The 24,309-nt window shown below is 41.9% G+C and overlaps 1 protein-coding gene across 4 annotated transcripts; it reads left to right on the forward strand.

Moving 5' to 3' along the window:
• Positions 1–690: 690 nt before the first annotated feature.
• LOC148019202 (amino acid-ligase) lies at positions 691–23,218 on the forward strand. 4 transcript variants are annotated; one of them, XM_087660744.1, is made up of 4 exons: positions 691–1,184; positions 22,267–22,368; positions 22,445–22,528; positions 22,690–23,218. In XM_087660744.1, the coding sequence occupies exons 1-4, from the start codon at positions 836–838 to the stop codon at positions 22,830–22,832; spliced, it is 678 nt and encodes a 225-aa protein (XP_087516870.1). In that variant the 5' UTR covers positions 691–835; the 3' UTR covers positions 22,833–23,218. The 4 variants fall into 4 exon arrangements, with proteins under 4 accessions (XP_087516870.1, XP_087516871.1, XP_087516868.1 ...); XM_087660745.1 differs by having other exon boundaries at positions 692–1,184; positions 22,448–22,528; XM_087660742.1 differs by having other exon boundaries at positions 694–1,184; positions 22,246–22,368.
• The last annotated feature ends 1,091 nt before the right edge of the window (positions 23,219–24,309 follow it).

Below are 24,309 nucleotides of genomic sequence, written 5' to 3' on the forward strand. Positions count from 1 at the left end.
TAATTCTCTTTGTGTCTATATTCTTTATGTTCTTCTCTCTCTCTCTCTCCTCTTTTTTATTTTTTATTCTCTCTCTCTTCTTCCCTAAGTCTTTTAAAAATATTTAATTAAAAGAAGAGAAAAAAGAGAAAATTTTAAATTAAAAAGTTTTAAGAGAGAGAGAGAGAGAGAGAGAGAGAGAGAGAGAGAGAGAGAGAGAGATTTAATTAAAAAAGGAGAAGAAAGAGACTTTTGTGAAAAGTTTGATTTAATTAAAAAAGGGAGAGGGAAGAGAGAAAAAGAGAGTCTACATGTGTGAGAGAAAAAGAATTTAACTAAAAATGGGAGGCAGAAGAGAGAGGGAGTGATTAAAGGTGAGAGAGAGAGGGTTTTAATTAAAAAAGGAAGGTTTGGGAAGGCCTCTAAAAGTTCAAGGACTTTTCCAATGTACAACCTAAATAACATAATAGTAAAGTTCAAACATAAAATAATATTGCTCTCATTATAAATAAATAAATAAATTAAATTCCTATGCTAATAAATTATACTATATACAAATACCCAATAGCAAAGCTCACATTAAGGTCATCTAAAAAAGAGAAAACTATGGCTGTAAAAAAAAAAATCATAAACTTGGCTGCAGGTGTGAACCTAGTAGTTAGATTAATGTGATAAGAAAAAAAGATAATCCGGTAGCTTCTGGAGCTCGACCCGAATGCTCATTCAAAACACACTAAGAAAAGATAGTGCGGTAGCTTCTAGAGCTCGCTGCTCGACCCGAATGCTCATTCAGACACACTAAGAAAAAGCGATGCAAGGGGGGGAAGCTAAAGAAGTTAGCTGAAGGGGTGCGTCCATGAGCTCTGTTTCATCACCATCTTCTCTTCCCTCTGCTGTTAAGAAGACCCAGGGTAGTACTGGCTTTGTCATCCATTTCCTGCACCCTGCCTCCGGCAAGGCCCTGAGCTACGTGGCTCTTGCCGAGGGGCGGGTGGACCTGGGCGCCATCGCCCGGCGCTTCTCCCTGGACCCGTCCTCCGTCCGCCTCAATACCCACTTCATCTCCCGCGACCACGACTTCCTCTCGGCCCTCACGTGGCGCCAGGTCATTGGCTTCTTTGAGAGCAGGGGCTTCCCCTCCGGCACTGATGCCCTGCACCCTGTCCTAGTCGACGGCAGATCTGCTCCCCGAACAGATAGACAAGGTGAGGTCCCCGGATGTTCCGATTAATTTAATTTACAAAGTGGCAGATGCTACAGAAGTCTCACATAAAACAAATAGAAATGGACTATTGCCATCACCAACTGAAGCAAAATCATAGAGCTTTTCCTGCAAAGATAAGAAATGGGCTATTACAATCACCAACTGAAGCACAGCCATGAGAGAGAGAGAGAGAGAGAGAGAGAGAGAGAGAGAGAGAGAGAGAGAGAGGTGTGTTTGTAGGTATGTACATCTGTATGTGTACACACTCACACAATCTCTCTTTCTGTGTGTGTGTGTGTGTGTGTGTGTGTGTGTGTGTGAAGCCACTGTTCTGTTAGTTTTTTTAGCTTGTTGGTTGATGCAAGTTGGGGAGGGGAAGAATGAATTGAGTGAGGTTTCTAGGTCTACTTTGTAGGAATGTTAGTGGGCAAGTTACAAGCTTCCCAATGAGTATGGCCAACTAGAACCTCCATTGGCTGATTGCTTGGAGATAGGTATTGAACTCTACTTGTATGTGAAGACAAGTGTGTTAGACGCCTGCATCTAATAGGTCAAGCAGAAACGAGACAGATGGAATAATCTCATAATATTGCTCATTGCTGAAGGTAGGGTCTCTATATGTTTTCTTGCTTCCCTATTGCACACGCACAGACAACAGGCTGGCAGGCCTGCGATAGGATGTAGAAGCACCACAGCCACTAGAAAGAGTTTGTTCAGATTAGGAACAGCAAGTAGGAGCTGTCACAAGGGCTGTAATTTGTTGCCAGCAGAGGCAATGGGTTGAGATTGTAAACACAGGCTGTCAAAGATTGAAATAACAGATGATAGGTGGGTAATGGTTGAGGGATGCCTGCTGCAGCAGGGTCTACAGCAGATGCAAAGATGGCGTGAAGGGAGATAGGCTGGAACAGATGATAGGAGGGTAATGGTTGAGGGATGCCTGCTGCAGCAGGGTCTATAGCATATGCAAAGCGGGCGTGAAGGGACATAGGCTGGACCAGGTGTTAGGCAGCAAGCTTGTGATGAAGTATGGCAAGGAGATACCATGTGGGAGGTGTAGTGGAAGAGGACGCATGTGAATAGAAAGAGAACTCCTCAAGGCAAAAATGTAGTGAGAGTGGGATAGTGAAGGTGGGGGACAGAAGAAGTCAATGATTGAATGAGTGTAGACCAATTGATAGCTTAGGCCTATTGATAGGCATGATCTAAAATTCTCTAGGTGAGTATCCTCAGCCAAAAACATGGACATGGCCCAAAAGTAGGTACAAAGTACAATATGACCAAAAGTAACCAAAATGATTGGACCTTGACATCAAATAGAGCTCCTAATATTCCTCACAAACTCAATGTAAGGCTCATAACTAGGAGATGAGCATGATTGCTAACATTCTTAGAGGCCTACCATGGCCATGGAGTGGTTACTTTCAAGTTTCCAAGCCCATTTTGTGGAAATGACCATGAGGAGATTGAATGTAGTGACTTCAACACCATCAATTCACGACACTTATGAATCATTTCGAGCATGAATGCTATGTAAGAATTTTTCTTACCTTATCAACCACATGCTCTTAAAGAGCTTGTTCAGATAAGGCACAGCAAGTGGGAGCAAGGGGATTTCCCTACACATGGACCGTCACAATCTTGGGTTCCAATGGTTTTATTCATGTCATTATATTAGGCTTGAAAGAGCAGGTTGTTGCTTTGATTCCAATATAACATCCACCTAGGATTCAACCTACATATGAGACACGACACAAGTCATACTCAAGTAGATTAAAACTTAGGGGAATGGACATCAAACTCCTTTGCTAGTCTCTGGGTAATGTTGACTCATTGATTGAATTTCACCACCCTTGTTATGTTGGTCTATGTACATGTGCCCATTGACTCAACCTAAACTTAGGCAATTGCTAAGATACAAGTATGTATCACCTCTCTATTTTCTTTTTATGCATCTAAGATGCTTTGAAAAACATGTCATGTACCTTATAAACACCTTCTACATACTTATTCACAAGCATTACCATGATTGAATCTGACAGGCTTGGATTGTGTGTAAATGGGCATTGATGCAAGTACATGATACTACAACTCAAGCAAGTTGCCAATTTGTGGTACGTGTCATTGGTTATGGTGATATTGTAAGTGGCACTTTCCAAACGCCTCTCTCTCTCTCTCTCTCTCTCTCTCTCTCTCTCTCAGTGACATTTTCCATGAGGATCACGAAGAATCAATGGCTTACGCAGCACAACATACTGCATTATTGTGCTTGATGAAGATTTGGTGTGGTTGTGGAGTGGTAGCTATTAGTAGGATTGTCGCTCATGTGTGAGTTATTGCATGCCAATTAGGGTTGGGCACACTTGTTCTTATTTCAGACATTTTACTGCGATTTATTTGTATGGCATTTGTGGCATTTTATGCTGGTCAGCCATCATTTAATGCTAGCTGACCAGTTGCTGTATTTGGCATATTTTGTGCCTATTTATTGTGGGGCTCCTCCTTCTTCTCCTGGTCCTCCTTCTCGGTCATCATCATTCATCGTGCAGACTCCTTGTTGGAGAGAGGAGCTTGTGTCAATGCCCATGCAACCAATGACTCACTACTGTACACTATTGTCTTGTGTTTGATATATGGATTCCATTTCTCGAGCACATCTTTGAGTTCTCTTCTTTTGCAATGTTCTTTAGTTTTATTTTACTTCTGTCTTGTGTTCAACAACTTATTTCAGTACTTGTTTATGCTTCCATTGGTGCACCACTTTTGACATGGTAACTGATTGCAGGATCTGGGTTCCTATTGTCCATGCAACCAGTGACTCACTACTGTACACGATTGTCTCGTGTTTGGTATATGGATTCCATTTCTCGAGCACATCTTTGACTTCTCTTCTTTTGCAATGTTTTTCAGTTTTATTTCACTTTTGTCTTGTGTTCAACAACTTATTTTAGTACTTGTTTATGCTTCCATTGGGGGTACCACTTTTGACATGGTATCTGATTACAGGATCTAGGTTCCTATTGTGATTTCTTTGCTAATTTTAGGTACTCACCTTTTGCGTTTGATGCATTTAATGCAGTGTGCAGCTGACATCAGCCCTCCTAGGGTTTGCATTTTCAAGCTGCAATCCTTTGGTTGCATCTAGCGAATCATGTATTGCTGTCGCTTGCTGTGTTTAACCCAGATTTTTTGCGTTTTTAGCCTCTGTCACTTCTCCAATGCTGGATGAGATGATCTGATTGTTTTCTTGTAGATTTTGGTATTGGCAGTATTGTGTTTTGTGATCAGTGTGTGAATTCTCTTTTTGTGTAGTTTGTGCTATTTGGTTGGTTGTCTTCTCTCTATGTCTACCTTCTATCTTCTCTTCTTATCGTCTCCATATGGCTCCTCCGTGCATTTCTACAGATGATAAGTTACATGGACACAACTATCTTACATGAAGTGTTGTGATGAAAGCTTGTTTTGTATAGAAGCGGATTTAATGCATTGTTTGTGGAGCTATTCCCTATCCTTAGCGTTCTTTTCCAGTCCTTGAAGATTTTGATGAGGACAACCATGAGGAAGCTATACTTACATGGGATTTAGATGATGGATGTGCCTCTTTTGCTATTCTTTGATGTATTTTTGAAGTTTTCCTAGCGGTTGCCTCTTGTAGGACATCTCCCAAAGTATATGGTCGAAGCTTTAGATGTTGTATGAGGCGCCTTCCACTATGCATGTAGTGACCCTTTATGGATAATTTTTGCAGATGAAGTTTGAGTCTAAGGACACTATTTAGTCATTTTTGCTCCGTGTTACACAGATACATGACTAGCTTTGACACATGTAGTTTGCCCTTCCAAAGGCGCATCTCGTGGCAATAGTACTCTACAAGCTTCCCTTGGAGTTTGGTGGAGTGGCGAATGCTTCTACACTCGTGAGCTTCACACATATGTCCTTGATGTTGCTTGAAGTTGCACTTAAATTATTTTGGAATGCCTTCGTTGTACCATTGCTTGAAGTGGAGAATCTTTGCAGGCATTGATTTTCGTGTGGACAATTGGGGTATTTCATGGCTGAATGTTCGAAAAGACCACTGTTGTGAGGGGGAGATTGGCTTCACTAGCCCATGATGCTCGTATGGACGATGGCCCTTGAGTAAACAAGGTCCCAATGTGCCCTATTCTGGATAAAGGGAAACAATCTTTGCAACCTTTGGATTTCCAATTGGGTTCATGTTTGTGCCAAAGAGTTGAAAATTCTAATGTGCACTAAGCAGCAGCTATGCCGAGCACTTCACAAGACCCCTTTATACACGTATGTGCGTTGCAAAGATAAGGCATCGTCTATATCTACTGCTAATGTTATAGTCCAGACGGGCCCCCAAAAATCTTTTGCTCCGAAGGCCTCTACTAACTATTCGCAGGACCCTCTTGTGCGGCTTGCTTTTCATCTGTGTGGTAAAGTGATCACCCCTTGGGATCGTCAATACCCAAGGGCCACTCCAAAACAAGGCTATGATCCCTCCACTTTCAAAGTGGAGTATAGGGGACTTCAACTCATTTTTAGTATCGGCTGACTTTTTGGATGAGGGCACTCTTTGGTAAAATCATGGATTGCCATGGGTGTAAAGATATGCTAGGGTTTGAACTAAGAAAACACAAAAAGTACAACCACGATTGTGTTAGACAGTCATTTCTTGGACAGTCGTACGGTAGTGCCACGTCAGCACAGTATGGTAGACTGCCATGTCAGTGCAGAGGACAGCCACATTAGCACAATACGGCAGGGGACACATCAGTAGTCGGACAGTTTACTGCCTGTAGTCGGACAATTTTTTACTGTAGTCGGCTGCATTTAATACAGTCGACCTGATGTAGGGTATTTTTGATTTATTGGCTATATATAGCCAGTTGGTGGCACACACTCTGCTATCATTCATTCTGATCTTGAGATTTGTTGGCTGAGACTGACTGCGCTCGGGTTGAGGGAGATCGAGGACTTCAAGACGGACACACATGCAGATATTTCCTCTGCCCCCCGTGTCTATCTCTACACTCTTATACAGTATACTACACTGCAGATTTTCTGCGTTACATTGTCTCCTCTCTCTCTCTCTCTCTCTCTCTCTCTTTGTTCTACGCTTCCGCATCGCTGCACTCTAACATGGTATCAGAGCGGTGAAGACGGATTGACCGAGTGTTGAACCTATTTGAAGAGGAGATTTCAACGCGACACAAGACTGCGTTTTCAGGATTCGAGGGCGAGCGGGGGGGCTGTGCATCGGATCAAGGCTGAAGCGAGCGTGGGCGTGCGGGAAAGGGGTCCAACTAGTGAATTTGCTGCAGGTTTTTGCTGTTTGAAGGGGAGGGAGGCTGCGTTTTAGGTCTTCCATTGCAGATTTTACCTTTTCATCGCCACTGGCGAGTGAAGAAGGTTCGGGCAGTGAAGGAAACAACCCTACCATGCTGCATTTACATAGTCAGAGGGGGCGGATTTTGCGTTTGTGTGTTCATTGCAGATGAACATGTCTACAGAGACTGATTTGGAGTTCCTAGCGATCATGGACAGGAAGGTGCGTGTCCTACCTCCTCTTCCATCAGATCAGAAGCTTGATGGTGACAATTACTGCATTTGGCACGTGATGATGTTGGCCATATTGGAGTCTTATGATTTGGCGGAGCTTGTAATGGAGGAGATCACTCGACCCTTGGTGACGGATGAGTAAAAAATCTCTTTCAATGCTCGTGCAGAGTTGACTAGAGCTCAGTCTCATTGGGACAAACTGAATGCTAGGATTCGTTCTTTTCTCTTTCTGTTTTGCACCACAGCCGTGATAGCTCATATCGAGCACTTGACGATGGCTTAGGGATATGACTGGAACTCGACCAGATGTGCAACCGGATGACCTTGATGAAGAGGGTTTCTTTGGAGGTGCAGATGCTTACCTTGTCCATGAATAAGTCTTATTCGCTTCGAGAATACATCAACAAGCTTCGGCAGCTTTAGATGCAGGTTCAAAATTAGGGGAAGCCTATTTTCTTCGAAGACATGGCAATCACTTTACTATCCCAATTGCCGCTACGATTCGATACTTTTTATTCCACTCTTATTGCTTCAAGGCGGGAGTCGTATCTTTGGTGGGAAGAGTTGGTTTCTTTGATCTTGGACCAAGAGGAACAGTTGAAGAGGCAGAATGCTTCCAAATTGGAGGCATTGGTTGGTCAAGCCTCTGAGAAGAAGGGGAAGGATCAAAAGGAGGAGGACAATAAATTTAAGAAGGACAAGGAGAATGAGTTGACTTGCCATATGTGTGGTAAGACCGGTCATTGGAAAAAGGATTGCCTCGACATAGACAAGGAGGATACCAAGAAGGACACAAAGGATTCTGGAGTGGTGGTTGCTGTAACCGGCCTGCTCACTGGAAAGGGCGGTAGTGTACAACCAAAATATATAAATGCTTTCACCCAATTAACAGTCGCCCATATTACTTGAACTTAAAGACACAGAATCAAGAAGAAATACAGGAAGCTAGAATGCTCCTGTTGCGACACATACACCCTGTTGGCCCCTAAGTTAGGCGCCCCTTGCGGTATTTCTTTATTTTTAAAAAGAGAAAGTACAATGGGCTGTCTTTCACCTATTCTGGGTGAAATTTGACAGCATAACAGTACAATTACTGACCCAAATCAAGTTGACCAGGAGGGGAAACTCTGCCCAAGTCTGAATCTTCTGGTTGGAGTGCAGAATTGACCATTTCAACCTGCTGTATTTACTGGTTCAGACCTGTTTTGAAACCTGTTTACAACTCATACTGTTCCCTGTACTGTTCAGCCCACTGTAATTACTGGTTCAGACCTGTTCTGACACCTGTTCTCAGCTCATATTGTTCCCTGTACTGTCCTGCATCATTTGGGCCAAGTGCCCCTTGATTTTGACATCAATTGGGCTCTGAAATAACCTCTGAACAGTCCAGAATCAGTACTGATTTGGTGCTGTTTCAGACACCTGCTTGGTGAGGTTAACACCCTCACCTGTCCCTGCTGGGAATTGCAAACAACTGCTCCTGTTCCTGAAGAAAGGAGGCTCTTGCCTCATGCAAAAACAGCATATTCCACACAGCTGTACCTGAATCAGAAGAAAAGCCCTTGATTCTGCAACATAACCATACTGTCAGGGAGAGAAAGAGGGAGAGTAGGAAGCAAGCTCAGCCCTCTGTGCATTTAGACAAGGTAGACCAGCTCTCAAGAGCTCTCCATCTGCAGCAATCCATCTCCCTTTTACAAAAATGAGCCCCCCATGCATTGAAACTCGTTTTTGTGCTGCCCTCTCTCTCTCTTTTGGGAATTTATGCCCAAATTGTGACACATGGCATATATGTAACAATTTTCCTGTTTAAACCTTTCGGTCTAAAATTCTCCATCCTCGGTTCAAAATTTGACCTCGGCACAGACCAGAGGATTAATCCTTGTACAAAAACGAAGATAATGACGCGAACAGATTCTGGGATCCAAAAATAGTAACTCCCTAAATTTTAGGAGTTGCTTCCATTGCATCCCACTAGTCTTCTGACCATCTTTGCAGACTATGGCTACATTCAAATTTGTAATGTAGCCCAACTGAAAGTGAATCTCCACTGATGACCCCACATGGACTAATCTCTTAGAAATTTGTCCATCTTCACTTTGAACTAGTCTCTTCCAGGCTAGTTCTTTGACACACTAGTCCATATACATTTTCACAAGTCTCTTTCAGACTTGTACTGGACCTTAACTGTCCAGTCTTGACTCACTAGACATTCCTGTCCGTTTCTCATACTGGCCATGCAACTCAAGCATTTAGATTTCAAGAGGGATCATTCCAAAAAGAAAAACCAAATAAAATATGTAATAAAGAAATCAACAAAAAGGTAAAAGTTGTCACAGTCTTGTGACAGTTGCACCCTCATGAGTTGCTTTTCTACACTTAGCAGTCATTGAAGACTCTACACCAAAGACTTCTAATGCTATGATGGCAGCTCCCTAGGCTCGTGAGTGGATCGTGGACAGTGGTGCCTCCTGACACATGACTCCTTCTCCCGTTGGTATTGCCCATTTGCGACCTTTGTGTGGGTAGATTCTCATCGGAGACAGCTCTTCTGTGTCTTGTTGTGCGGGGTGAAATGCAGCTTATTCCAGATGGACGTGGTGGTACCCACACTTCCGAGGTGTTGCATGTGCCAGACTTGGGGTATCATTTACTTTCGGTCCATAAGATTTGTGCTCTTGGCCTCTTGGTGGAGTTTGACAGTGATGTTGTTCGAGTCCTTGATCGTGGATTGAGGAAGGTTCTCTGAGCAGGGTATGAGGAGAATGGTATCTATAAATTGAAGTCTTCTATAGCTCTTGCCTCACTTCTTCTTACCTCTTAGACACAGTCCGAGCTATGGCATGCTCGGTTTGGCCACTTGAACTATGAGTACCTTCGGAAGGCGTCGCGAGGGTCTTTTGTCCGAGGGTGCTAAACATAGTGGTGAGCCATCAACCGTGTGTCTCTTGCATTCGTGGAAAATGCATCGGGATGCGATTTCCAAAAAAGCTTCGAGGCGGTCTACTTCACCTATGGAGCTTGTCTCTACAGATCTTTGTGGCCTGATGAGGATCGAGTCCCTAAAGGGGAGCTTGTACTTCATGTTGATTGTAGATGACTACAGTAGGATGACATGGGCCTATTTCTTGACATTGAAGTCGGAGGCTTTTTCTCACTTCAAGGATTGGTTCTTTTTGAGGAGAACCGATCTAGCCGGCGATTGAAGACCTTGCGTTCAAACAAGGGCGGTGAATTTATATCTAATGAGTTTGCTTGTTTTTGTGTAGATAGGGGCATTCACCAGGAGTTTGCTGATACCAATCCTCCTCAAGAGAATGGCATTTTGGAGCGAAATAACTGAAGTGTGATCGCGATGGCGCGCACCATGATGGAGCACCGACAGACACCTCAGTTTCTGTGGGCCGAGGCAGTGGCTACCGCAGTTCACATCCTCAATTGATCTCCCACTTCGGCCGTCAGGATGACAACTTTTGAGGCTTACTTTGGGGCGAAGCCTAATGTCTCTTATTTCAGGATCTTTGGGTGTGACGCTTATGCCCACATCTCGAAGCCGCAGCATGACAAGTTTGAGGCGCTTTCTTGATGACAGGTTTTTGTTGGCTATAGCCCCCAATCCGAAGGTTATCGTCTGTTTGATCTCGTCAAGCGGGATGTCTACATGAGCCGAGATGTGCGGTTCATGGAAGTTTCGGCCACTGAGGGTGGTGAGGAGCACTCTGTCCTTGGAGATACAGGGGAGCGTTGGACTCCTGAGACAATTCCTTTGGAGCCAGAGCCTCTTGATGGAGATTCTTCTTTTGATTCAGAGTCTTCCCTTCCACCGGCCACCCTTGAGGAGCTTCCACCAGTGGATGTACCCACGGCTTCAGTAGATGGAGAGCGATGGGGAGAGGTTCGTCCTCCTCCTTGTTGGGCCCGTGACACACTCTTGAGATTCAGGGATCGAGGGGGGTTCCCTGAGGAGTGGGAACCGCAGGATGGACCGCAGAGGTCACAGAGAAATCAAGCACATTCTACGGAGCTTGTTTGCTCTAACTATTGTTTGATGACCCGTGTTATGCAGGATCGTGATCCCATTTTAGTGAAGGAGGCTTTGCAGTCTGACCCTTGGCGGAAGGCTATGGAAGCTGAGTTGGAGGCTATTGAGAGGAATGGCATCTGGTCTCTTGTGTATCGTCCCTCTCACAAAAGGTGATTGGCGTCAAGTGGGTCTTCAAGACCAAGTACCTTAGCGATGGTTCTTTGGATAAGCCCAAGGCTCGCCTTGTTGCTAAAGGTTTTACTCGACGCCTAGGCATTGATTTCCATGATACTTTTGCCCCCATTGCTCGTATGGCGACTATTCGAGCTGTTCTTGCCTTGGTTGGCCATAGGAGATGGCCTGCCTATTAGTGGATGTGAAGTCAGCCTTTCTCAATGGTGATTTGTAGGATGAGATCTATGTCGAGCAACCTCCTGGCCTTGGGTTCTCGGATGGGAAAGTCTATAGGTTGAATAAGGCCTTGCATGGCCTCAAGTAGGCTTCGCGTACATGGAACAAGAAGATTAGCTCGTTTCTTTAGTCGAAGTTGGGATATGGGCGCTCCAAGGCGGATCTGCAGCTTTATATGCACACTTCCGAGGTTGTCACGTGTTGTTTGTGTTGTACGTTGATGATTTGATTCTGACAGGGGATCATGCACAGAAGGTCCGAGAGACCAAGACAACTTTACATCAGACGTTCGAGATGACGGATTTGGGGCTTCTTCATTTCTTCTTGGGTCACGAGATTTATTAGTCTCAGAGTGGGATTTTCATCTTTCAGCAGAGATACATTCAGGAGCTCTTGGTGACTTTTGAGATGGAGACTTGTCAACCCATTTCTACTCCTACGGATCTGAATTGGAAGGCCACTTCACACTTAGGTTCTTTGGTGACGGATGCTTCTAGCTATCGTCAGTTGATTGGATCCTTGATTTGGCTTCTCAACACTCGTGCCGATCTTTGTTTTGTTGTGGGTCTTTTGGCAGGGTTCATGAGTGAACCCACACAGGTGCATTGGCAGGTTGCCCTGAGTGTTCTCTGGTATTTGAGGGGGACCTCTGACTTAGGGATTTCTTATCCAGGAGCCACAGATGCTTCAGGTCTTGTTCTTGCAGGTTGGAGCGACTCAGATTGGGTTGGTGATGTGGACCACCGGCGGTCTACTACAGGCTATTGTTTTACCTTGGGTACTGGTGTTATCTCTTGGAGCAGCAAGAAGCAGCCCACGATAGCCCTTTCTTCTATTGAGGCGGAGTATCGGGCCGCGTTCTCTACTACATGTGAGGTTGTGTGGCTTCGGAGATTGTTGTTGGAGCTTGGCTTCCCCCAGCCTCGTCCTACTCTTCTGTGGTGTGACAATGAGAGTTGCATTGCCTTGGTGCGGAATCTTGTATTCCATGCCCAAACGTAGCACATTGAGATCTAGTATCACTTCATATGGGATAAACGTCTGGATGGGACCATTGATGTGGAGTACCACAAGACGGAGGATAATCTTGCAGATTTGTTTACGAAGGCACTTCCCCAGGGTCTTCTTTGGCAGCATCCCAGATCCCTTAGTCTTTTGACCTGTCCAAGATCTAGGAGGGGGTGTTAGACAGTCATTTCTTGGACAGTCGTACGGCAATTCCACATCAGCTCAGTATGGCAGAGTGCCATGTCAGCACAGAGGACACCCATGCCAGCACAACATGGCAGAGGACACGTCAACAGTTGGATAGTTTATTGTGTGCAGTTGGACAGTTTTTTTACTGCAGTCGACTGCATTTAATGCAGCTAGCATGGTGTAGGGTATTTCTGATTTATCGGCTATATATAGCCAGTTGGTGGCACACTCTCTGCTATCATTCATTCTGATCTTGAGATTTGTTGGCTGAGACTGCGGGCTGATGGAGATCGAGGTCTTTAAGACGGACACACACACAGATATTTCCTCTGCCCCCAGTGTATATCTCTGCACTCTTATACGGCATACTACATTGCAGATTTTCTGCGTTACACTTTCCTTTTTTCTCTCTCCTCTCTTTGTGTTCACTCTCTCTCTGTCTTTGTCCTACGCTTCCGCATCGCTGCACTTTGACAGATTGAAATGCAAATACTCGATAGTGACATGTAAAACTCAAATGCAAAACACAAAAACACAAACACAAACAGAGAAGAAAGAGAACTTTGAAGTGAGTGAATCAATGCTACGAATAAAGGAGAGAATGTACAAAATGCTCAGGGACAGATTTGTCCAATAGTAGGTGGCTCTCATGGGAATGGATTGAGGGAGGTGTTGATGTGTGTCATCCACCAAAGAAGCGGACGGTGAGTGCAATGACCATTAATTGCAGTAGAGGTTGATGGAGAAAAGTATTGAAAACACCAAAATGACCTGATGTAGATGATGGAGAAAAGTATTGAAAACACCAAAATGACCTAATGTAGATGATGGAAGCTGACCACTGATAGTAGTAAGAGGTTAGGCGATAGTTGTAGACCACATAGTTGCAGTTGTTGGGGGTTGGATAGTTGGTGGAAGAGAGATGATGGCTCAAACATGCAAGACAAGGAATAAGGGCTGAATGGTGGGCTGCCTCTCTATTTATAGACGCGGAAGGATTCTCCTAAATCAGGGTTTTGCATGTGGGATACATAAATTGTCTAGAATCGCTCCTTGTTTAATGAAACTTTTGGTAATTTGTTGTTTTGGGGTTGTTTTAAAGAGCTAATTAGTGGGTAATGAATTTTCAGCTCAACACCTTAGGGATAGGCCTAAAATTGAAACTAATAGGGGTTGCTAGAAGAAAAGCTTAAGCCTATTTTTACCCCAAGGCGTTCCACCCCAAAGCAACTAGGGCACCGAAGAAAAGGTGCAAGTTGGTTGCTAGTGGTCAACCAAGATTACAGAGGCAATGATTATCTTACCAAGAGATTTCAAGTGATTTGAAGACTTGGCTCAAGAAGAGCTTTGAGATGGACATGTCACATGGGACATGTCTCACATATACTTGGTTTGTGCATTACATGCAATTACTCTAAGGGACTCCTCTACTTGTCACAGAGAGAGTATATCTATGAAGTCCTTGAGTGGTTCCATATACAGAGTGGTAAGCCTATTAGTTGCTCATTACCTTCTCATGTGAAGGTTAGTCAGGTAGATTGTCCCCAGTTAGATGATGAGAGTCAAGATGGCCAAGATCTTGTATGCACCCACGATGGGCTGCTTGATGTATGCCATGATAGCCATTAGATTTGACATAGCATTTGCAGTGGGAGTTGTGTCTCGTTATATAGTGATACCTAGCAGGCGACATTGGGATATTGTAAAGGGTATCCTTGGCACAAATAAAACATCTTGCAAACGGAGTGTAGAGCCATCAATGGATTTTAAGACAATCTCTTCAATATCTCTAATAGGATAAGATGCATTGATGGAACATTGCATTGATTTGCCAATAGGATCTGCAATAATAGAGGTAAACAAATCCCTATGAGATGTAATGTGCTTAGAAGCACCATTGTCAAAGAAAAGAGTGTTAGCATCCTCTGTAGAGCTGAATGCTCTATCTATCCAAGAAAAATTATTATGTAAGTGTAAAAATAGTAGTCATGGTTAATGACGAATGATGCAGATTCTGTAGCAGTAGCAATAGAAAGTGTATTTGAAATAGACATCCTAGATTCCTTTTTCTCCTCGGCAATGCTTCTTTTGCATTTTGTGATGTAATAACTTGGCTTTTTACAATAATGGCCCTTGCGCTTCTTGGCTTGTGTGCTCTCCTGCTTCTTGTTGTTTTGTGAAGTTCTTGAACCTCTAGAACTCTATGGAGCATTCTTGGACCGATTGCCCTTGCCCTTTTGTCTTGCCATAAAAGCTTGCTTAGAAGCTACAACATCCACCCTACTATTCTTCCTTGTTTGCTCTTCTTCTAGCAACAAGCTAACCAATTGAAGAAAGGTAAGTGTCTACGTAGAAATTCGCATTGTAAGATTCAATGCCGTATGAAAGGCCAAATAAGAAGGTGGCAAAGAAATCAAGGTCATAGAGATCATTTGAGCATTAGAATAATACTCATCTACATTCATCAACTGTTCCAAAAGTCCCGAATCTTGTTAAGGTGATTTGGTATAGCATCACCTTCTTTGATCTTCACATTTTCAAGCTCCTCCTTCAAAAAAGAGATGCGAGTATCATTTTTTCCAGCAAATATATGCCCAAGTGAAAGATGATTTCGAAAAGACAGAGCGAAAACCATGAAAGCACGAGTCATTCTTCTCCTCCCAACCACGCCTAGATCCGTGCTGGCCCTCCCACTCGGATTCCTTTGCCAGCCGTCCACTTCCTGGAGTCCTACTATTCCTGGACTCTCTTACTCTCTAGGCTCCCCTTAACCCTGTTCGGGCGCCCAAGAGCCCGGACGGTCATTCTCGTGCATGTTCCCCTAGATTTACCTTAATGTCACATTAAATGTCACTTTTAATGTCATTCCATATTTATGACCTTAATGTAAATATCACTTTTAATGTCACATTTCCTTCCCCTTAAAAATCGGTTTCGTCCTCGAAAACGATACTTGGAAGGTCTAACTGTAAATCGGGAAACCTTTTCTTTAAAGTACTTACTCGCTCCCATGTTGAGCTTTCTTCTGAACAATCTTTTCACTTAACCAAACATTCTTGATAAATAGTATTCCTCGTTCGTCTATTACAAACATTTAATATTTTTTCTGGTTCATGTGGATTAGATTGGCCATAGAATAACTCCTCAATATCATCATTTAAGATTAGATTATCCAAATCACCCAGCTTCTTCCTTAATTTACTTACATGAAAAACTGGATGTATTTTACTACCAGCAGGTAGTTGGAGCTTGTAAGCCAATTCTCCCACCCTTTTAAGTATTATGAAAGGACCACAATACCTTGGTGAAAGCTTTGGACAGTGTCCCTTTTTCATAGTTTTAGTTTGTTCAGGCACCTTAAGATAGACCAATTCTCCTTCTTCAAAGGAGATGTCTCTTTGGTGAGGATCTGCATATGCTCTAGCTCGATTTTGAGCTTTTTTAATATTTTCTTGAGCAAATTTTAACATACTATTCATATCCTCCAAAAAATCTTTAGCTGCCTGAACCTTTTCCTTATGCAGTCTTACTGCAAAAGATGCAGTCTTACTGCAAAAGGAGCTCTGGGCTGAAACCCATACATTAACATAAATGGACTATATCCAGTGGAAGAGTGCTTGGCACTGTTATATGCAAACTCTGCTATCGGTAAATACTCTTCCCAATTAGTTTGCCTTTTACTTACATATGCCCTAAGCATATCTTCAAGAATTTGGTTAACCCTTTCAGTTTGCCCATCTGTTTGCGGGTGATCCGCCGTACTCATGCTAAGTTTAGTATCCAATTTCCTAAATACCGCACGCCAAAAATGGCTATTAAATTTTCTATCCCGATCAGAAACTATATTTGCTGGAAGGCCATACAATCGGTATATGTTCTCTACGAACAATCTAGCCAATTTTGGTGTTTTAACATCAGTTGAAGTTGGAATGAACCTAGCCATTTTGGTTAACCTATCCACAATCACCCATACAGAGTCGTGCCCCCTCTGTGTTCTAGGTAGAGCAACAATAAAGTCCATGGAGATACTCTCCCATTTTCCCGAAGGAATTTCTAATGGATGGAGAGGTCCTCCCATTTTAAATTTTCAGCTTTATTAACCTGGCATTTATTACATTTGACCACATAGTCAAGGATGTCCTTATTCATTCCAGGCCAATAGAACTGTCTTTTAATAAGACTATAAGTCTTATTAACTCCTGGATGTTCCGCACTAGGGGTATCATGACACTCAAAGAGTATCTGGCGCCTTATTTCTATATCTTTCGGGACACATACCCTACCCTTGTAGAGTAAATAACCATTATCAATGGTAAAATTCTTCCACTTGAATCCAGTTTGAGCAACCCCTGATGCTCCATTTCCTTGTTGAATATCCTCAGATATTCCTTCCTCAGTAGAAACACTTTCATTTGGATCCCCATTTTTTATTGCTTCCCATATGTTGGAGAATGCCGGATCAACCTGGCATTTCTCTTTTAAAGATTCAAGCAAGTTGGAAGTGAACTGAGTAAAACTCAAATCATTAATGATGGGCATTCTGCTGAGTGCATCAGCTACAATATTATATTTTCCTTTTCTATATCTTATCTCATAGTCGAACTCTTGGAGGAGTTCGGCCCATCTGGCTTTACGCCCGTGTAAATCCGGTTGATCATTAAGCCACTTAATGCTTTCATGATCCGATAAAATCAAAAGTTTGGCACCATACAAATAGTGCCTCCATTTCTTCATTGCATGTACTATTGCATACAGCTCCCTCTCATAAACAGAGTAGTTCTGTTTTGCACGATCTAATTTCTTGCTTTCAAAAGCAACTGGTCGACCTTCTTGTAATAAGTCCGCGCCTATTGCCTTATCACTGGCATCAGCTTCAACCACAAATGGTTTATTGGGATCCACTATTAATAGTACTGGAGCTGTAGCAATAGCTACCTTAAGTTTTTGAAAACTTTCATTTTGGTCTGTTCCCCAATTAAAACTTTTCCCTTTCCCTTTAAGTTGGTCTGTCATTGGAACAGCTATTTTGACATAATCTCGAATGAATCTTCGATAAAATCCAGATAAACCTAGGAAGATCTGCAGCTCTTCCAGGTTCCTTGGAGGTGGCCATTCAATAATTGCCCTTACTTTTTCTGGATCCATGTTGATTCCCTTTTTCGAGATAATATGCCCCAAATATTTGACCTCTTGTGCAAAGAATTCACATTTAGTTTTCTTCGCATAAAGGGAATGTGTTCTTAACAGTTGGAATACTAATTGTAAGTGTTCCAAATGTTCTTCTCTTGATTTACTGAAGATCAAGATATCATCCAAGAAGACTACTACAAAATGTCCTAGATAGGGCCGTAAAACACTATTCATCAGCTTCATAAAGATAGCTGGTGCATTAGTGAGGCCAAAAGGCATCACCAAAAAATCATAATGCCCGTATCTAGTACGAAATGCCATCTTGGAAACATCTTGTGCCTTAATTCTTATTTGGTGATAGCCTGATCTTAAATCTATCTTTGTGAAGAATTTTGCCCATTGCAATTGATCAAAAAGATCATCCATTCTGGGCATAGGGAATTTATTCTTCACCGTTATTTTATTAAGTGCTCTATAGTCAATACAAAGTCGCATAGAACCATCTTTTTTCTTTACCAATAAAATTGGTGAAGCCCAAGGTGAATTACTAGGTTGAATAAACCCTTTATCTAGGTAATCCTTAATTTGTCTTTCAACTTCTTGATGCTGTGTTTCACTTAACCTATACGGTGGTTTTGGAATTGGGTGTGTATCCTTATTTATATCAATTGGGTGATTTATATCACCCCTATCTGGTGGAAGGCCACTTGGTAAATCAGAAGGAAACACATCTTTAAAATCATCTAACAAACTATTCAATTCATTATTAACATTCAACTCACAAACATAAGAAAATTGTTGCTTAATATTACAGAAAGTAAAAGTGTTCTGTACAGGAAGAGACCATAGCATATATACCTCACAAATTTCCTTCTTTATCAGCTTCTGAACTTCAGTAGAACACAGCAAAGGATTATCAGATACTTCATGTTCACCTTGAATGACAAAAGTCTTACCATCCCTTTCAAATTCCAGTGTATTATGGTGATAGCTACGTTTTAAGGATGGTTCCAATCCCCATAGCCACTCCCTCCCTAGAGCAATATCAGCTCTTTCCATGTTCATTATTTGGAAATCAAGCTTATCTTTATATCCTTGAATCTCAATTTCCAAATTGGATACCATTGTATCCCATATTTTATTGTCTTGGCCTTGCATCATACGAACAACATATTGATGCTCACTGTTTTGTTGGGAAAGTTTCAATTTTTTGACAAGTGCATAATTTATAAAATTATGTGTGGCAGAGTCATCAATCATGACTCTAACCCGTTTTCCAGCTATCAATCCATGTACTCTAAGTAAATCATGTGGCCCAAAAGTAGGCTGCCACATAGAAGTTGACATACAACACTTATGTTGTACATCCATGTGCAAGACCTTTAAAGATTTATACTTTTCATGGCCCTTTAATTCTAAGGTCTGTACTACATGGATTTGTTTTTCTTTTCCCTTGCCCTTGTTCTTATCCTTTCCTTTGTCTTCCCCCTTTTTCTTTTGAGGGCAATTCCAAGCAGCATGGTTAGGGGATAGGCAATTAAAACACAACTTTTCTTTTTTGGCCTTATCAAAGTGATCAGGACTTAACTTTGGCCTCATATATGGTTTCTTTTCAAAAGGTTGTTTTTTACCCTTGAAAAATGGCAGTTTTCTTTTAAATTTGCCCACAAATTTTGAGGTTTCCAATTCCTTAGACTTGGGCTCCGTATCAGTGAGACTAGTGAGTGTACTTGGACGCGTACTATCTTCATAAATTAATGCAAATTTAATTGCCTCTTCTAGCGTCTTAGGTAAACTCCGTTTTACTTCCTTTTTACAGGCTTTATCCAGTCCCCTAATGAATCCTCTTGTTTTTTGGAATTCATCTGTTCCTTCCAGTTTGAGGATTATCTCACGATATTCCTCCAGATATGTCAGCAGGGGTCTTCCCTTTTGTCTGACATAATCCCAATCTTCCCAATTTCTTTCCATTTCATTTTCAGGAAGAAATTCTTTCAAAAAGACGGATTCAAATTGAGCCCAAGTTTCAGGTATTTTATTCGCCTCCTTTAAAGTTCGCCACCACTTATATGCTTTGGGCCCCAAAGTTAAACTAGCCTCCAGTGCTTGGAGATGTGGTGGGGTATTTTTTAATTTATGTAAATCCTCCCATTTTTGGAGGAAATTAAAGATTGTGTCTTTATTCCTATCTTTTTCCTCCCCGTAAAATTGAGGTGGTTTCATATCCTTTAAAACTGGATTATCCCTCAATTTATGGTAAGTTTGGGGTTCCTTAGGATCTTGCATAGTCACATTTAAATCTTTCGATGAAGATGGGACATCTGAAATTTCTATCTTATTTTTATCTCTTTCCAACAATAAAGTTAATTGAGATTTTATTTCAGTAAGTGTTTGAGTTAAAAATTCCATTTGAACCCCTTGAGTTTGCACACGAGCAGTAAGATCATCGAATTGCTCTCGCGTAGCAAAAAATTCTTCCCATTGTTCTTCTTGTATTTCTGGTTCATGGGGATCTACCATAGGTTGATCCCCGGAACTAGAACTTTCCATTACCCTTTCTTTCCCTTTTTCTGCCATTAATACACTGGAATTGGAAAGCAAAAATAAGAAATTTGCATACAAAGTAAAGTACTTCCCTGATTTTTAATGGCAGGCAGTGGCTGTTGATTTGGAAAGAAACTCGAAGAGTAAGAAACAGATTGTATCTTCCCGGATTAGAACAGTGAAGTAATCATGCTGGAAATTCAATTTCCTGACTTCAGTCGTATATGACATTCTTCTGTCCCTCTCAGAGCAGTCGCAGTCATGTCCATCTCAGGAGCAGTTGCAGTTATCCGTCAACAGCAGTCGTGACAGAGTCACGTTTTCTCATGACCCCATGTCTGATCTTCGCGACCCCATGTTTTAATCTTTTCTCTGTCCGTAACGTAACGTGTCACATTAATGTGACGTGGCACGTCTCTTTTCTTTCTCTTCACGGCCCGCCGCGTTTTCACGGCGCCTGGCACGTTTCACTTTTTCTTTTTCTTCACGGCCCGTCGCGCCGTCACGTTTTCACGGCGCCTGGTACTCACACGACCTTGCAAGACGTTGACGACCTGGCGGGCGACTGACTATCTGACGAACAACTGATCTGGTCGTTGAACCATGTGCTCTGATACCAATGAAAGATGATTTCGAAAAGACAGAGCGAAAACCATGAAAGCACGAGTCATTCTTCTCCTCCCAACCACGCCTAGATCCGTGCTGGCCCTCCCACTCGGATTCCTTTGCCAGCCGTCCACTTCCTGGAGTCCTACTATTCCTGGACTCTCTTACTCTCTAGGCTCTCCTTAACCCCGTTCGGGCACCCAAGAGCCCGGACGGTCATTCTCGTGCATGTTCCCCTAGATTTACCTTAATGCCACATTAAATGTCACTTTTAATGTCATTCCATATTTATGACCTTAATGTAAATATCACTTTTAATGTCACATTAATGTCACACCAAGTGTAAGCCATGTTGCTCGTGAAGTAGGAGCAGATTGGATATGTGGGATTATAGATCGCTGAACTGCCAACGCAATAAGTGACAATGCTTGGGCATCCCTAGTGTCCCAAGCCTTTTGTGGAGCTGTTCTTTGGGGTGGTGGCTGAATGGGAGCTTGCCTTTGACCACAGCCTCCTCGTGGAGTTGCAAGAGCCATATCACCAGGATGGGCTTATTCTCCATTGACATAATCCCAAAAATTTTTAGCGACCAGCACATTCTTCATCATGAAGGACCATAGAGAATAGTTGTTGCCATCCAATCTATCCTCTTTTGATACATAAGTGAAGACATCACTCTGTCTTTGATTTGCCATGATAAATGTCACTCTTCCAAATGCACAAAAGCGATAACAAAAGCTGGCCTAACCTGGAAATCTGCAAATTTCTAGAAATTACAGCAAATGCCAAGCTGTAATCAACTAAACTGTGTCACACTTGATCACTACTATCTCAATGTGCTGAAATTTTTCCAGATTTTAGTAAGCAACACATTGCCCAATGTAAGAATAGCGGTCAGCAGCACTAAAAACACAAAAGCTCCAAAATTTGATTGCCCAATGTGCACGATTTGAGTCAATTTCAGACTGAAACTTTACTACATATGCCAATGTCTGACAAACATACAAAAGCTCCAAATTTGCTGACCCAAATTCCAACAAATTTTTGCAATTTGTGCACTGAAACGTCCACTGAAGCAGAAATTGACATTTCCCTACAAAAGCCCTTTGCTTTGGTTTTGATATTATGAATAGAATGATAAAATATATAATTTAAGTCTTATGTTACATTTTACAAAATCATTTTCATTATTTAAGTGCTACATCCACAAGTCATGCCAACAGCATCAACCCATGGATCTTGTGTAGCCAACCCATAGAACCACCAATATCCTCCATCCCATCGGTCAAAAACACTAAGCCTTGTAATCATATTGCCTATCATATCCACGTTTTTGTCCTTAGGGATACTAGTGGTCTAGGATTCCACTCCAAGCTCTTAACAATTTTCAATCTTAGGGATAGTATTGGTCTAGAATTGTACTTCAATTTGTTACTTTGCATCAGTCTTCTCCTTAGATAGAACTCATTATACTTTTGTAATTTCTTACAATAGCTGGAAATGTATGAATACAAGTAGCTTTGCTTTTTTAAGCTGTATGTGCTAAAACTAGTGGTCTTGATGGAAACACAAAACATTGCCACAGACATCCTTATTATTGCACCAGAGAACACTGTTCCAGCTTCTCCCAATATAAAGCGGTCTGCTGTGGAAGCCGATGCCTCTACATGTATTACAAACAAGCGTATGAGACAAGAGAACCCTGCAGGTATTTGCATGTTTTAGATCAGGTAAAAAGTATTAATTCTTTTGGAAAGCGAAACTAACAAATGATATTTTGACAGCAGCTTCTTCCAGGAAACTAAAGAGAGAACGACATGAAGACAATTTCAAGCCTTGTATTGGGAGCAAGCGGATCAGATCTAATGGTAAGTAGGTTTGATCTCCCTCTGAATTGTAGTTTCTTTTTGTCTCAATTGAAGTTGCATACCACATGTTTACTTCTGTTGTTCTATTTCTATGCATTGTTCATTTTCTCCCTCTGAAAAAGCAGTTTAAAAGGGTGCATTTGCCTAACCTTGATTTGCAGACCTACAATTGAGATTAATACATGGGGAGTGTTTCGACAAGGAGGGAGACAAACATTTTACCGGTTCAAAGAGGCATATAGCTGGTGATGATATTTTGTCCCATGAAATACTGGAAAAAAGAATCAAGGAAATCAAGGTTTGAATCAGTTTCATGACGATTCTTGTGAAATCTGAAGATGAAAGTTAGTGCAGATTAATGCTTCTGGTCCCGATGGTGCCGACCTTACGAGTTCTGGTTGCACCTAAATGGACAGGCAGATTGAAGTGAGATTTTAGAGAAGGGACTCGGTTCATCTCTGTATAAGTTGTTGCTCAGGAAAGGCTTTGTTGTGACTTTTTTAATGATTATGTTTGTATGGCAAAATGGTGGTTCGTGTTGTACATCTCCAAACATACAGAATGAATTCCTAGGGGCGTGTCTACGTTTAGTTATTTTTCTTTGCTACTGATTGTAGAGCAAGTGGATAATATCTTTGGCCTGATTTTAAAGACATAATTTGATTAATGTGGATAATACTCGTTAATGTGTGACTTTGTCCTCGTTGTACAATATGAGTCTCTGCTGAGCTAGATTTCCAAGAACAGACTAAGCATTCTATCTATCAGTTTCAGAAGAGTGTACCAATCCAATTGGTTCTTAAAGTTGTTCCAAAGGTAAACTAATGCAAAGTGTGATCTCTGCATCTGCACTTCTCTGTTCTGAGTGGTAGGTTGGATTGAGCTTGCTGTTTCTGCTATACAAGTCTTACTGGGCTCTTCAGTTGGCTTTGGGTGGTGCTGCCAAGACTGCTGAGAAAAGGCTTTGGGTACATCTCGCTCTTAAGGCAAGAGCTTAGGCTATTAGGCTAACCCTCAACCCTTGGGAGTTGCCCTCACATCACAGGGGGAGGTGATGAGAAAGATAAGAAAGAAACAGTGCAAACATAGCTTTGACCCTTTTATAAAAAAGGCTTTTTTTGTGCGTATACATGTGCATGTGTGTGCACTCTTCTGCACCAACTATATTTGTCATATGTTAATGTGAATTAGAAGTCGTATCTTAGCGGGGTATTCAAGTTAATAGGAAGATTTGAGATGAGAAATGTGGAGTAGCAAATTATTATATGAAGAGGTTTGAGTGCACAAAGAAGGGATGGAATCTCTTAACTAAAACGGACCTCGGGTGAGTGGCTGCATTGGAAACATTTGGCGATTGCAAATGAGGGGTCCTAGTTTAGGCAAGTGATGACGTGTGTCTGAACATTGTGTCGGTGAGCGGTCTTAGCTTAGGTGAGCAATGTCATAAGGGTGGTATTAATTGGATTATCAATGGTTTTAGCATTCATTGAATCTACTAAATGATATGTGATGGCACATTTGCTCAATTATCCACTAGGTCTTTGCATTGATTATGATGTGTATATGTAGATATTCAATAGGTTGTGTTCTGGTATCTGTGGCAAGCAAACATTGTTCATGATTGCAACTCAGTCTATCTATATATCTATCCATGGTAAGTAACATTGTGTATAATCGCAACTTCCATCTCTATCAATATATCTATCCATCCATCCCCCCATGTGTTTATTTGTAGTTGTATCCTCAATAGCAAATATTTTTTGAACTCTGGCCTAAATAAG

The sequence above is a fragment of the Lygodium microphyllum genome, chromosome 20 (genome assembly GCF_053477565.2).
Source record: "Lygodium microphyllum isolate KBCC chromosome 20, Lygodium_microphyllum_v1.1.10, whole genome shotgun sequence".
Classification (NCBI taxonomy): domain Eukaryota; kingdom Viridiplantae; phylum Streptophyta; class Polypodiopsida; order Schizaeales; family Lygodiaceae; genus Lygodium; species Lygodium microphyllum.